At 39.9% G+C, this 16068-nt stretch overlaps 2 protein-coding genes across 3 annotated transcripts in view; one reads left to right on the top strand and one right to left on the bottom strand.

The window, feature by feature from the left end:
* Window positions 1-16068, bottom strand: part of LOC129005818 (uncharacterized) — a 127777-nt gene that overhangs the window by 76707 nt on the left and 35002 nt on the right. The window lies entirely within an intron of this gene.
* The window catches only part of LOC129005817 (AP-2 complex subunit alpha-like), a 74492-nt gene that overhangs the window by 52288 nt on the left and 6136 nt on the right, over window positions 1-16068 (top strand). For both annotated transcript variants that reach the window (XM_054434827.1, XM_054434828.1), the window contains exons 14-19: window positions 8530-8694; window positions 9981-10135; window positions 11423-11552; window positions 13276-13414; window positions 13884-14028; window positions 15253-15457. In XM_054434827.1, the coding sequence (XP_054290802.1) occupies window positions 8530-8694; window positions 9981-10135; window positions 11423-11552; window positions 13276-13414; window positions 13884-14028; window positions 15253-15457 (939 nt within the window). The remainder of the gene's footprint in view (window positions 1-8529; window positions 8695-9980; window positions 10136-11422; window positions 11553-13275; window positions 13415-13883; window positions 14029-15252; window positions 15458-16068) is intronic.

The following is a 16068-nucleotide window of genomic DNA, read 5'->3' as shown; positions in this document are numbered from 1 at the left end:
TCGGGACGGACAAGGACGACTATATGGTCTGGATGCCTGACTCTACTGAGCAGGACGTACAACTGACCATGAGTGAAACAGTCACTGCGAAGATCGACTCCGACGCGATCAATCGTCTGGCCCTGGCTTTTGTGGCCAGTCATGGAATATGCCAGCATGAGAGGAAACTGAAGACGGCGGACACGAAGCGGTGACCCCTCGACGAACGGGAAAACGAATTGAATCCGGGGAATACAAATCGGATCATGTTGTCCAGGGAGTCGCACTGTGATCAGACGAGGTCTTATTGCAGTCACGATCACTTTAGTGCGGTTTACGAGTCCGCTGTCAATGTTCAAGTTCCTCATGACGAGACACACGGAGCCAATCTTGAGTCGCAGGACATGGTCTGGTACACCCTTGCCAGTAGCTTGGTTCAACAAGTGAACGTCTACATCCATACCATCGTCGTTCTCCTTGTCGACGGAATCCGCACTCCTCAACTCATGAACGACGCCGTCCATCAGGTTGAGAACGGTGTTGTTGATCTGCTGGACATTGGCGTTCATGGTTGAAAGAATGGACCTGCCAGCAATTCTGTCAGTGTGGTGTAGGTCACAAGCAGGAAACACAAAATCGATCAAGTCGGGAAGGGATGTCACGTATTTCAGACCGGACAGTGGGATCAGGCCAACAGAGTCACGGCCTTCCCCAAATGGAACAGATGAAATTGTTCCATTGCCTACTTGAAGGAGGAAGTCAGAGTAGGCAGTGGACCCAGAAGTCCGGTGAGGGGTGGACAGAGAAAAGATTTGGAAACTTGACCAAAGAGATGACGCACGCAGTGATACACAGGCAATGTCGGCCGGAGTACGAGCCTTTGCAACAACTGGTGCGATCTGACGGAAATCCCCGCAGCAGATAAAGATCTTATTCCCGAATGGCTCAGGTGAATTCATGAGGTCACGCAGAGATCTGTCGATGATTTCAAAAATGTACCGGTGAGCCATCGGGGCCTTGTCAAAAACAATGAGCTGTGCTGCTCTGATGAGTTCTGCTCGCTGAGACCCGTTCGTCAAGTTCCAATATCCAGTGCCATCGCCGAGATCAAGTGGTAGCCGAAACATGCTGTGTGCTGTCGTGCCACCTGGCAGATTACCAGCGGCAATGCCGGAGCTAGCGACAGCAATAGCGACCTGGTTACGACTACGGACGTATGCAAGAATAACATGTATTAGACAGGTCTTGCCGTAGCCTCCGGGTCCGTCAAGAAAGATCAGTTTTTTAGACCGGCTGTAGACTTGGCCCTGCAGTAGAGACCGAACATAATCGAAGACCGCCCTCTGGTCGCGGGAAAGTTTAGGTTCCCACTCATCTACAAGTGATCTCTGACGATTTTCACCGTAGATGAGAAGTTCCCTCCCCAGTTCGGTCGTGTCGTCGTCTACAGTAGGGAGACCGTGATCGGCCAAGCAGGATCCCTGACGTCGAAGGCTTCGATCGATCTCAATCAGAGCCAGCTTGTACGCAACCTCGTGATCAAGAGGATTCCGCTCCAAATGGTCTTCGCACAATGCGTCACGGAAAGCATCCCACAAGAGGGCCGCAGGAGCTCCCATGTTGCACAGAAGGACAAAGAAAGAGCGGAGCCTCGGGCCGACCATGAAACGAGCTGCTTCCTTGAGGGCTTGGTGGTACTCGTCCTCGTCCTCAACCAAACCGAGGGTGCGCGCAACCTGTTGATATGTCGTGCAACCATCACCACCACGAGCAAGCAGGTCGGCGTATCCCCGGCACGGAATGACCATCAAAAGGAGCCTAAGAAAGTACTGCTCGCTTCTGTTTGGCGAGACCCAGAAGAGACGACAGATCTTTTGACCACGCTTTCTTGAGGTAAGGAAATGCTTGCCGTCTGGATGGTCGTACACCTCAGCATTACTAGGGCGTTTGTTATGAATAACGTACTGCTCGAAAAAAGACTGGTAGGTTAAATCGTCGAATACCGAGTCAAGAGGCCTATTGAAATACAAGAGCAGGTCAGAGGTAGCTCCCGAAGTGGCGTGTGTCAAGTTGTTAGGGCGGAAGCACACAGTCTGTTTTCCCTCTAGGTGGACAGGGAGACAATCGACTGTGGGCTCAGACTTTGAGATGGGAAAGTCCAAGAGACGCCAGCATGCATCGCTGGCTCCCACCATACGCTTCGTGACGTAGTGCTCAACTTCATCGTCTTGTTTACTAAGAGGAGTAACTTTGACGTTCTGAAGCGAGCCACCCTTCATGAGGTATTTAAACAGATACTTGATCACACGACGAGTGGAAGCTACCTCCAAGTTGATGTGTGCCTCGTATTTAAGTAGTAATGCCGAGTTGTACGGCACGACCCAGCCGTCATGTACAGGAATCGATTTGTTTCTTGAAGTTATACTCCCCTCGTTACCATAATCACGTCGATATTTTACAAAGCCCCTCTCGTCTACATGGGTTGATTCACAGGGAGGTTTGGGGAAAAATTTTGAACAGCTGCCTTTGGCAGTGTCCCAGCAAGGGAAGTCGGTCCTGTGATCCGTACCACAAGGGCCGTGGATCATGTGCCGCAGAACCAACGACCTTAATCGGCCTCCTGCCTCCTCCGGAGATGGAATGTCAGCGCGGATGAGGGAGTCTATGTCCGAAGCCTGCACTGGTCCATCGCCATCGATTTTGAACACGATGTGGGCATGTGGAAGACCCCGCATCTGCATCTCGATGACGTGGACTATGTAGATAGACCGACCGAACATAGCTCCGCTGCGCAAATCACGGAGGAGTTCCAGCAGTTTGATATAGAAAACTCTGCAGGCCGTGCTGGGATCACTGCGACCGCTATTTCGAGGACAGGCTTTTTTGTTCTCCTCCCAAGTCGCACTATAAGTGAATGTGAGAAAAAATGTGGGGAAGCCGAGACGTGAGACCAATGCCATAGCATTCTCATATCGAAGTTTCATATATCTCGGCCCCCCGGTAAACGAACTTGGGAGGTAAACTTTGCCAGCCTGTACCCCACCCTCCCCCTGAACTGTCTCGTCATTGTTAATGTCGTTGAGCACTTGCCGTCCACCACGATTCGCCGCTTCAATCTCATCCAACGGCCCTATCCTCATGGCATTTTCAGCTGCCTTCGTCTGCGTGAACTTGATGTAGTTGAGCTTCTCGTCCTCGTATCTGGCATACATTTCGACCTGCCAAGCTTGAGACAGTCGGCCGAGGTGTGAGAAACGAGGCTCAGACAGCAGAAGGCAACGGGAATAATCATACTGGGACAATTTGTTGTTAAAATTGTCGCGGCGACCAATATGCCAGCCCAAAGTGCCTTGAGGATAGAGCAGAGGGTACTGGAAGGGTTCCATGAGGGGACTGAAAAGGTTGATAGAAGTGGGTCTTCCGGATCCAACTTTCCATACGGATAGCTTGCGGGGCTCGTAAACTGTCTTGTCGGTGCTTATGACAGCGTGCACCTCAACGCCTGTTTGCCTGTCACCTAGAACGGGACCATGGGTAGATCTACTTGTCACTTGGAAATCCAAGTGAGCGTTCACAGCTGGCTCACTACCCAAACGCCGATAGTGAGTGACGTATGGATTCTGCTGTGACAGGTATCGATTGATAGAGTCAACAACGTCACCGTCAAGTGATCTACCCAAGGCAATGTTCCGCCGTTCTTCACCGTCGTCGATGTAAAGACGGGACCGGTTCACAAACTGTACGTCCCCAGCCTTAGTGGTAAACTTTTGACCAGGGTCGGACAGATTGTAGACCTGGTGGTACATTCTCCCTTCGATTTTAAAGAAAGAGAGACCACTGGGGTGCCTGTACCCACCAGATACCTCTAAAGCACAGAACGCAAACAGGTCGTTGTAGGCACGAGCCCTATCGAGAAAACGCCGATCCGAATAGAAGGATTCATCAAGAGGACTTAGATCAAGGACGTTGTATGCCCCTTGTCCGCAACACCACTTCTTCCTACCCTTTTCCTCCTCAAAAAGTGGAGCGCCACAGTGCATACATTTAAAAATATCATTGTCCCAAAGACTAACTTTTTTAAGACTAAAAGCTGGAATATCATTCAACAGCTCCCCCTTCCAAGACCCCATTGGACCGTGATCAGAAATGCTTCGAGCAAGTGAAGCTGGCAAGTGACGAAGATCGGTAAATAGAGGATTTTTCAGACGGAAAATCTGCACTCTTCCAGAAGAAGCTCCGGGATGACGCAAGTCGTACTCTCGAACAGCCTTCCGGTGTATGTCAGGGTTATTTTGACTGTAACGGCCAACAGCAGCTCTGTTGACCTCAGGATGGGTTTGGCTGTAACGGCCAACAGCAGCTCTGTTGACCTCAGGGTGGGTTTGGCTGTAACGGCCTACAGCCTCCCTGTTCACCTCAGGATGGTTCTGGGAGTACTGACTATTTTTTTCTCTGATGTCATCAGAGTGCGTCTCTCTGTACTTCTTCTTTGCCGCTTGCACTTGCTCGTCATGCGTAGTGTTCAAAACTTTCGGACGCCCGCGTTTTACCTTTTTAGGTCTGCCAGGACCTTTTTTGACATCCAATACGGGATCTGAAACCGTCGGGGAGGGGGGAATAGGATTTGGATCAATAACCGCATGTTCGATCGGTTGGTTTGTACAGTCAATCGAAAACTTGAGTCTCATGATGCTGTACTCTCCACCGACGAACGCGGAATTTGTCAATAAAAGTGAGGCCAATGCAGTGAAACTACCACATTGAAATAGCCTCGCTTTGTTGTTATCGGGGACAACATCTCTACGGCGGATATTATTCACGGCGTGGGAATCAAAGAGATATGAGTGTTCTCGGTGACGCCAAAAGGCCACAGTCACTAATTGCCCCGTGAACAGAAACCCGCCGTCGAGAGAATCAACGGGCATTGAACTTTCCAAGACAGTTGACAGTGATGTCACTGCCTCATCAAGGCTGTCTACATTAGCCGGGTACAATCCGTTGCAGACGAACGACATTTCCTCGACGGTGACGTCCCTATCTGCAATTTCAAAACGCCTGGCAAGCTCCTCGGGGAACAAGTACCGGCTACCAACGTTATACTCACGGCGAGATTCTCTATACAAGCGATCACCGGCCGTGAGTATTTCATCGATAGCATTAGTGTTGAAACCACCGTGGAACACTTGCCAAGCTAGAGCACAGGCCGCATTGGCCACACACTGAGAGTTGTTACTGTCAATGAATCTTGGATCTCCTTGGTGAAAGGATCCAACAGCAACGCACGTAAAATCCATAATAAGCAATAAATACTCAAATAACACGAAGAACTTCGAAAAATTAGAGTTAAAGTATGCAACTCAAATCCAACTAGGGTAGTCAAATGAGTACGCAGAAATAAGAGCGAGAACCAATTCACCGATTCGTAACAGTAATTTTTGACATTAAACCTAAGTTTTGGGGGTCAATGAGTAAAGTTACGAAAAAACATGTAATGAGTAAAATTTAAAGTAAAGTAAGGAGAATACAAAGCGATAATAATTTTTGGAAAAAAAAATTATTTAAGTATGAAAAAATGGCGAAAACCGGTAAAAGTTTAATAAAACTTTGCCAAATTTTTTAAGTAGAGCGTTTTTTGAAGCTTAAAGAGTTCGATTTTCGGAAAACGCTTGATAGGGTTTAGTAGAAAATTTAATTTCCTTTCGCTAAGATCCTTTCAAATCTTTTCTTACGGTTTTCGAGCTACATCCGGTTGAAAAAAACGTGTTTGTCGTTTTCAGAGGTCCGCCATTTTGGATTTTTAGGGTGGTTAACATTTGAAAATGGGACTTTTGAAAATTTCACCATTAGCTTATGATCCCTTACTACAATACTACCAAATTCCAAGTCTCTAGCACGTTTCTAAACGATTCGTATGACCATACCAAAGTCATTAAATTTCAATCTTATTCTCCATAAGAATAACATGGGGCTCGTAAAAGTGGCAAAAAACCTTCAAATTTTGAGATTAAAATTAAGTTTTGGGGGTCAAGGAGTGAAGTTACGAAAAAACATGTAATGAGTAAAATTTAAAGTAAAGTAAGGAGAATACAAAGCAATAATAATTTTTGAAAAATAAATTGTTTAAGTATGAAAAAATGGCGAAAACCGGTAAAAATTTAATAAAAATTTACCAAATTTTGAAAGTAGGCCGTTTTTTTAAGCTGAAGGAGTCCGATTTTTGGAAAACGCTGAAGAGGGTTTTGTAGAAAATTTAATTCCTGTTCCTGGATATACTTTCAAATCTTTTCTATCTCTTACCGTTTTCGAGCTACATCCGGTTGAAAGAAAGTGTTTTTTTCATTTTCAGAGGTCCGCCATTTTGGATTTTTGGATGGGTTAAAATTTGAAAATGGGACTTTTGCACATTCCACCGCCAACGTAAGATCTCTCACTACAACACTACGCAAATTTGAAGTCTCTAGCACGTTTCTAAGTTGTTCAGATGAGCTTACCAAAGTCGGCAATTTTCTATGCTATTTCCCATAAGAATAACATGGGGGGGAAATTCGAGATTACGGGGGGGTTAAAATAAAAAAATGTCACTTTTTAGAATTTTCCCAGGGGTTTGGGCACTAGACCTACAACCACCGAAAATCTCAAGTCTCTAGCTCATCTAGAAGTGGTCTAGAATTAGTATCCCCAGTGAGTGAGTGAGTCAGTTACACATCGGGCTGTATAGTTAGTTGTCTAGAATTAGTATCCCCAGTGAGTGAGTGAGTCAGTTACACATCGGGCTGTATAGTTAGTTAGACTCGCCTTTGGCTCGCTGGTATAAATGGTATAATATATGGTATAATAAATGGTATAAATGGTATAAACTATGCATTAAAACCTTGATAAAAATTTTTTATACGAAAATTTCAAAACAAAATTTTCTAACAACCATCTAGGATTCGAACCCGGGACTCCAGCATGGGAGTCGGCCCCTTTAGCCACTACACCACAACCGCTTCATATCAGTACAGTCAACAAAACCCATTACGAATAAAAGAAGCTGTATTTGGTCTCGTAAAACAAGATTTTCTTAAGACATTTTATGTAATTTGTTATCATTAAAATAGCCTAACTGCGTGACATTGATATTTTCGGCTGTTTAATAGCAAAGGTACAATTAATTAATTATTAATATAATATTCTCCTTATTTATAGGCCACTACACTTACAATTTTAAAATTATACGTCAGTTTAAAGATTTTGTTGTGTTATAATAAAATTGTACAATAGATGTATGTACAGGATTTTGTCATCTGGGTTCAAATCTGGACACTTTATTACTTTACTACTAATTACTTTAAAGGAGAAATGCCTATATTATCTGCCCCCTTACTGTACCACATTTCAACTCAATCAGTTCAGTAAATTGTGCTTGCGAGAGCAACAAAAATATTATATATATTATAAGAAGTGTTTGGGATTCCAGTTACAAAACCCAAATGTGGCAACAATTCCTTATAATAATTCCAGTTATTGTCAAAAACTCATTTATACATGAGCATAAATGGAAAATTATTATTCCATATATGAGTAATTTAATTCCATACCTGGGAGTCATATATGGCCATATATAGACAATAATTCCATATTGGAGGATATTTATGGCCATATATGGACAATCATTTCAAATATAGAAAACATGTATGGTCATATATGGACAATCATTTCATATATAGAAAACATGTATGGCCATATATGGCCAATAATTCCATATATAGACTACATATATGACCATATATGGACACCCCCATATATGGATACAACCACATCTGGCCATATCTGCTTCCATATATGGCTATAAAAACCATATATGGCTTTATAAAAACATACATGGAATTTTGATATGGCCATATATGGCCAGAAATTACTTTTTTTATAGGGGGCGTGAGTACGGCATTTGTTCGCATTCAAATTCGTGCCTTACTCGCTCCATTCCAGCCAACATTAATCCAAAATATTGTACTGTACTCGTGTTGCGAACGACTTGATTTGAGCTGGCTTGAGTCCATGTTTAACTCGGACTAAAAAATCTATAATTTTCCGAGCCAGGAGATGGCCGAGTTATCCGGACTGCCGGGTTATCGAGTGCCGAGTATGCGGGACTCTACTGTATCAACTGTTGTAGATTTAAGATACCTGTCAGCAGTTCCAATCGTGTTAGATGTTTTTGTAAGATGCTGTTGTCAATTGCGACCGAAGCTTGAATAGCCTCGTTTGATTGCCAAACTATTCAGGCAGATTTAATCTATTACCAGGACTAAAGTATTTGACAATCGTCAAACCTCAAAGTATCATACAACGTTTGTTAGTAATTTTGTTGATTGCTATTACAGTCATACCTGTTTTAAGTCGGTTGATTGTGTATTTCTTCTTTCTTTTCATATATGGTAATTTTTTGATGTTACGAATTTATTTATGGTTGTTATTAAGAATTAACACAGAAAACTGTGCACCTAATTACTCTTTATTGTTACTCAAAACCTTTGAACTGTTTCACATGAATAAAATCAATTTCAGGCAACGGTGCTAGAAGAGATGCCATCCTTCCCAGAACGGGAATCATCAATCCTTGCAGTGCTGAAGAAGAAGAAGCCGGGACGAGTGCCTGAAAACGAGATCAGACCTGCGCACAACTCTCATAACCATCAAGCTGACTCTACTACCACCACGACGGCAACGCATGTGAGTCTTAGTGTCTACAAAGTGAACATAGTATTAACATTCTGCAATATTCTTGAAAATGTGTGATCGTTGGTTCAGTTGTTGGGTCGTAAAAAGCTGGCTTGATATCTGCATTGCATTAGAGAATGGTTCTACCATTGATGTCTTGTTTTCTGGCAAGGGCAATCAACAAAAATTTCTCGTAAGAAAATTACATTTAATACTCAATCCACATTATAGTGGGACAGTGGAGGATCCAGGACATGATTTTGGGTGGGGTGGGGAAAGTTTGATTGTAAGGGTAAATTTCCAGGGGGGGGGGATAGAGCAAAGGGTGGGTTGGTTTTGTATTTTTTTAAATATCTTAATCTAAAATCAAAAAGCTGCGACCATTTTAATTTTTAATTTTAAAACTACTATCAAATCGCTATTTTTACAAAAGAAATGTCTAGAACACTTAAATTTTGCATTTAAAAACTCCTATCATACGACATAAAGTTTAATAAGATCTACAAAAAATAACTGAATTATCAAATTTTTTAGGTGCAAAAAGAGGTTAAACAAGGCTAAGCTAGTCTGGTTTTCCTCATTTACAGCTATAAATTATGATATTTCCCTAATTTTGTATTCAATCTTTTTGAACTTTGTGTAGTTTGGTAGGAAATTTTAAATGTCAAATCAAAGTGTTCCTAGACATTTTTTTCATAAAATTAGTCATTTTTTGCTATTTCAATTTTAAAAAATTTAACAGCTGTGGTTTTGGATTGGATTAAGATGAATTTTTTTTTACGTGGGTCTGTTTTATTTCAACATATATACCAAGTTTCATAATGATCGGTTGAAAAAATTCTAAGATAAAAATGTTTCTGTGAATAAACAAAATGGCGGATATCTGGTGGCAGATAACAAAGCGATTTTGGAAAATATGTTATTCTTGATATTCTCTTTATTTTGACCCATAGAATGATTTTTCGGAGTTCAGGTGTTTACTTATGGGACATTATGTATACATATTTTTTTATTCTAGCCTAGGAGGAATAATTTTACTTGATTGGAATAAAAATATTATTTCGAGGAATGATATTTTAAGTTGGCCTATTTTACCAATTTTAAGTAAACATATTACAAATGAAGTGCTCATAATCACTTTCTATCCAAGCACTTCTTGATACTTACACATAGCTATTATGTTTAATTTGTATGAAGCTGAATGTTTACATTTCCCGTGCTGGAGTGGACCATTTATCTAAGCCTGTCATTCTAGACCTTGTGCTCTTTGTTACAGCTGTTGATATTGTTTGTTGCAGACTTCTCACACCAACAACAACGTGGCCACTGACCTGTTGGGACTGTCGACTCCCTCTGTACCCAGTTCCAACACCGGAGTGTTGGTGGATGTTCTGGGTGATATATACAACAGCAGTCCAGCTCCCCCCACACAGAACACCTACAACCCCAAGAAGTAACTATCACAATCTATTGTCTATTTACATTCTTTGAAACTGTTCACCATCCTGAGTATCGTTTCACCATTTAAGTAGTAACGTTTTAGTTTTGAGGTACCTTAACTTTTTTCAATCATTTGATATATAGGCCTATATATAATAGTATAGGAGAACTTACGGTGAGTCGGTGGTTCAGTCGGTAGCGTCGCGGACTTCGGGCCCAAGGCAGCAATGTAGTAGGTTCGGATCCTGGTATGCCACGAACATTTTATCAGTACAGTTCACCTCCGTACTGTATCAGCTCAGTCCTTGCTTTGCTGGATACGTTCCACGCATGGTCAGTTAGTCTATGACCATGACTGGACTCACAGAATCTGGCGTATCTTCAAAATAATAGCATACAATCGTAGTTTTCTGGTCATGTCGTTTTGTGTTCTCATGTTGCGATTATATTTCGTCTAGCTATTGAGAAGGAAACGCATATTGTGCCTTAGTGTGCACGTTAGGGTAGTGGGTTTTTAATTTCTCGTTGCTCGAGGTTACCGCCAATAATAATATTTCCACAGGCTATTAAGAAAAGTTATCCTATTTTAGGTTTGAAGTAGCCTAAGTATTAGTCTCATTTATCATTTTGAAATCAGATTAAGGAGTCTGATTTTCTTCAATTGCAATTGCATATTGCATACTAAACTTTTAATTATTGCCTATAATATTTTTTATAACCTTAACTAGGCACTTTAACAAGTACTGTATTTATTTATCAAGATTTTTGTAGTTTTGAGATTCAAAATATCTCTTTTCAACTATCAATATTTTGGTAGCCTATGTAATGTATTTTAAAATAAAGAAATTATGGATTTTTAAATATAAAAAGTTTGGCATTATTATTCCTCTTTTAGACTTGCATTTGCCCGTTCACATAGACTTGCTTTGCTGGAAACGTTCCACGCATGGTCAGTTAGTCTATGTCATAGACTAACTGACCATGCGTGGAATGTTTCCAGTAAATAATAATGCCAAACTTTTTATATTTAAAAATCCATAATTTCTTGATTGTCTTTTAAAAGTAGATATATTTATTTTGAGTAGACTTTTTGAATGTGTGTGACCTGATTGTGGCTGAAGGTTGTGATATCTTTCTACTTTGACTTTACTAAGATAAATGCCTAAGGAGTTTCACCTCCAGTTGTATCTGGCTAGATTAAAGAGCATGCAGAAAATTAGCTCAAACATAATTCCTGGCATTTTACATCTGACTGAGGTGCCTAAATTAAGTAATACTATTGACATAATGTTTTTTTCAGGTTTGTGTGCAAAAATAATGGAGTGCTATTTGAAAATGACCTTATTCAAATCGGTGTCAAGTGTGAGTTTCGGCAAAACCTTGGTAGGCTTGGCCTTTTCTACGGCAACAAGACATCATTTCCTCTTCAGGTGAGGTTTTTAATGAGGATAATGTATGGTTATCTTTCTTCTAGGACTGACATTCTTCTTACTTAATTGTACCTTTCAGTTTACTTTATTGTGTTATTGTGTAATGTTATTTACTCTTACTTACTCTCAGGGCCATGCATATCTAAGAAGATATTTGGCCGCACCAACAAAGCCTCTCCATCTTGCTCTATCCTCTGCATCCTCCTCAGTTGCTCCTAGTTGCTCCATGTCTTTCTTTACTTGGCTCCACCATTTTTGTTTTGGCCTTCCTCTCGGTCGTCTTCCTTCGGGATTTCTTAGTAAAACTAATTTTAACTTATTTTGCTCCTCTCTTCGTAAAACATGTCCAGCCCATCTAACTCTTCTACACTTAAATTCACACACCACATCTGGATCTCTGTAGAGTTCTCTCAGTTCTCTGTTGTGTCTCTTCCTCCATTCATCACCTTCATAAATTGGTCCATAGATTTTTCTTAAAATCTTATTTTCGAATGTTATTAACTTCTTTTCTTCTTTTTTATTTGGTTTCCATGTTTCAGCTCCGTATAATAATACTGGGCTTATTATTGTCTTATAAATTCTAACTTTGGTGTTTTTTGACAGTAACTTAGAGGACATCAGACTGTTGCAAGCTTAGAAACATCTGTTTGCCAGATTTAGTCTATTTTGAATTTCTATTTCTTCTTTGTTTTCCCTGGATAAGATAACCCTTAAGTACTTAAAATGTTCTACTTTTTCAAATTTATGGTCATCTACCTGCAGTAATGTTATTTACACAACATAATATTTGTAAAATTATAATTCCTAGAGTAACCTTACCTTATTCCTTACCTAATTAAATAATTTAATAAGGATACCCGCCGATCTGGAAAACCTGGAATTATGTGTGGTTTTTTTACCGGGGAAAACCCAGGGATTTAGGGATGACCCAACCCTAGATTCTTGGTTTTTTCCCGGTTGTTAGAGTCGGTTGTCGGTTTTACCGGTTTTAGCAAAATTATGAGTGAATTTTGTATTTTTACTGGGGATTTTAAATCTACCGCTATTGTGCATGACAATGATAACGTTAAATTGACCGCGGGAGACGATGATGATGTCCACACAGTCGCAGTATATGTTCATGGTTTTGCCGTGATTTGTGAGACAATGACGATGTTACACGATCGCGGAGGACGATGATAACATCACTTGAAAAAAAACCCATAACTCCAAAATTATACACTTTATGAAAGTACATAAAGACATTGATTGGTGTAGTAATCCTTACAGAAAATTTGATAAAAATAAAATTATCGGTATAGAGAATCTATTTTTTAGGTATCTGTATGGAGAATCAATAGATTTTTTTATCGACACATCACTATTTTAAGAAGTTATTAATTATTTGCGGATTAAGAATTAGTTTTTAATTTTGTGATTATTTATTCAGAGTAATATTTAAAAACTGCAATTTGTATGATTTAAGGGTGTAGCATAGAGCACAAGGGCCTAGATTTTTTAGGATTTTTTGAGAGGATAGCAGGCTTACCTGAATGGGAAAGAGTCCAAACTGGCACAGGAAACACAAAACATAACTTTACACTATAGTTTAAAGTAGTGTCCATAGTGTAAAGTTATGTTTTGTGTTTCCTGTGCCAGTTTGGACTCTTTCCCATTCAGGTAAGCCTGCTATCCTCTCAAAAAATCCTAAAAAATTTGTATGATTTGTTTTGTATGTTTTTAGAGTTTCTCAGCGACATTGCAGAACCCAGGGGAGTGGGTCAACAAGCTGAATATTCAAGTGAGGGCCGTTGAACCTGTGTTGGAGGCTGGTGCACAGATACAACAGATGGTCAATGCCGAGTGTATAGAGGACTACACAGGTCAGTTATTGACATCTGATAACCCATCTGGCCGCATATTGTCGGAGAACACAAACATAATTTTTACATAAGGTTCTCAAGGCTAAGTGGCGAACTCTGTAGTTGCAATAGCCACACATTACATTGCCTTTGCCATTTGGGATTGACATTTTTTATGAATTAGTGATGTTAGAAACCAGAAATTTCCATGTAATCTCCTGTGCAATTACGCCAAAATAATGATGTCACTTGATTGTCTAGTTACATTGTGAATGATTGCCAGAGTTTAGCTGGCAGCTTAAACTAAGTTAGTCTTTTGTTGTTTATGTTAATTCTTTTAACTTGACCCAAATTTAGATGGGGTTGGATCAAGATTAGGTACTTTCTTAGTGAGTCTTTCCTTAGTTAAGTGCAGACAGAATATCACAATAGTGTATGAGTGTAAGTAATTACCCATTTATGACAATCTGTGATATTTTAATTCTTTCAGATTCACCATCCATGATTGTGGCATTTATGTACAACAACGTACCACAGAAAGTCATTATGAAGTTGCCACTAACACTTAACAAGTTCTTTGAACCAACTGAAATGAATGGAGAGTCCTTCTTTGCAAGGTGGAAAAATCTTGGAGGGTAAGCATCCAAAGAAGCCAGAAAAAGCTTCATTAGAAAATCCCTTAGTTAATTAGTTTTCCATTTTCAGTCGGTTTTAAGCGTTAGTACCAAAAAGGCTAGTCTTATACTCAGCATAAAAAATATTACACAAAAGTGTAGCTATTGAAAAAGGTATATAAAAAAAGTGTACACATTCAAATTGTCATCGGCCCGTAGCTAATATGATGGCCTTTGAGGAATTTGTGCAATATGACAGATCATTTACATTAACTAGGAATAAAATTGGCCCTTATACAAAACCTTGAGACAAAAAATTTAGACTCAACATGGTTTTTTTGCCAACAAGTGTGAAAAGTCCATAGGTTTTGTTTTTTACAGATCCGGCTTCCTTCAATTTTGACAATTCTCTAATAGTTGATTTTTAGGAACTGAAATCACACCTAGAAACTTTATTTCAAACTTTTCTTGCGATAAAACCAATTATCTATTTTACTTATTTAATACGCAAGCAGGTTTTTTGTGACAATTACTCCTCCGAAACTACTGAACCAATTGACATGTTTTTGGTGTCATTGGAAAGAGCGTAATGTGAAGTTGTGCAGGAAACTTTCTTTTTAGGGAAATAATTAGAGAGTGAGGCCCCGGGTCCCTTTAAAGATTCGTATTTCTCCATAAGATTAACATGGGAAACAAACATTGTTATGAAACTCCAGCTGTTGTCAGAAATGCTGTTCTGCTATTTAGTTTAATTTGTTTACAAGAATAATTTTTCTTGGTGTCATGTGGTCAATGAATTGTACTTTTTCATATATTATAAATGCAATACACTATATAAAATGATTGTAAAATATTAAAAGATCTTCATTTAAATAATCAATAAGCACGATTGAGCCTTTGCCTATATATGTTTCCTGGTAAGTGTGTTGTAACTGTTTCTTATAGTATCTTATAGTAAAACCGAATCATTCTTTTCTTCATTCTCATCCCGTAGCGAAGCACGGGCAAAGCAACTAGTTTACTTTAAAGTACCTACAATACATATTCTTTGAGCTTGCGAAAACACCAGGTAGAGTCTTTTAAAAACCCCTGTACCCCCCTAATTAGATCTTAAGACAAAGGCCTGACTTGAGAAGAGCAAAGATAACCTCTAACCTCATATGGAATTAAACCTTGGTATTCTAAGACATATTTTTTATATCTGTTTTGTCTGCATATAATACATGGTGGCATGATTTTTTGCAGTAACCCACAGAAATCTCAGAAGATATTTCGCGCTTCACAGTCAATGGACTTGACAGCAGCTCGCACCAAGGTGTTGGGCTTTGGCATGCAGCTCCTGGATGGTATAGACCCCAACCCGGACAACTTTGTGTGTGCTGGCATCATACACACACGCACACAGCAGATCGGTTGTCTTCTGCGTCTGGAACCCAACAAGCAAGCCCAGGTAACAACAATATCAAATTATTATTATCTGTATAGTTAATACAATAAGTACACCCCCCCCCCCCCCCCTTAAGTTTCCCGTAAACCCCTTTTTAGACCGTTCTACTCAACTGATTTTTACGAGTAAGGTGGAATTTTGATCTACACAACTTCAAATGGTAATTAGAAAGGTACTTTTCTTTAGTGCTTTGCTCCCCTAGCGTTTGATGTTGTGTTGATTTTGCTTCAAAGATTCAGTGATGCTGACCAACTTTCTTTATAACGGTTTAAAATCTGAATTTAAAACATGAACAGCTGATCTTTCTGTTGACTTTTTCACTGCAGTCAAATTGTAAACAGGAGACAAAACTGTTGATGAAATTTATTTAAAATAGGCTACTTTTAATAACTGTAACCTGATTGAGTTAGGTAAATCACTCTTTGTGTTGTAGATCTAATAGCAAATAAATTTATTAATTGTAAATTGGTAGTTTTATTCACCTAACTGAGATCGTTTGTTGTCAAACTAACAGGTGAATAAAACTACCAATTAACAATTAATTAATTATTTGCTATTAGATCTACAACACAAAGAGTGATTTGCATTTTGTTTAATTAAATCAAATGTTTGAA

The sequence above is a fragment of the Macrosteles quadrilineatus genome, unplaced genomic scaffold (assembly GCF_028750875.1).
Source record: "Macrosteles quadrilineatus isolate MER2022 unplaced genomic scaffold, UCM_ALF_1.0 Scaffold_35__1_contigs__length_1230758, whole genome shotgun sequence".
NCBI lineage: Eukaryota > Metazoa > Arthropoda > Insecta > Hemiptera > Cicadellidae > Macrosteles > Macrosteles quadrilineatus.
The sequence above is the reverse complement of the archived record's forward strand: the minus strand, read 5'-3'. Positions and strand labels throughout refer to the sequence as shown.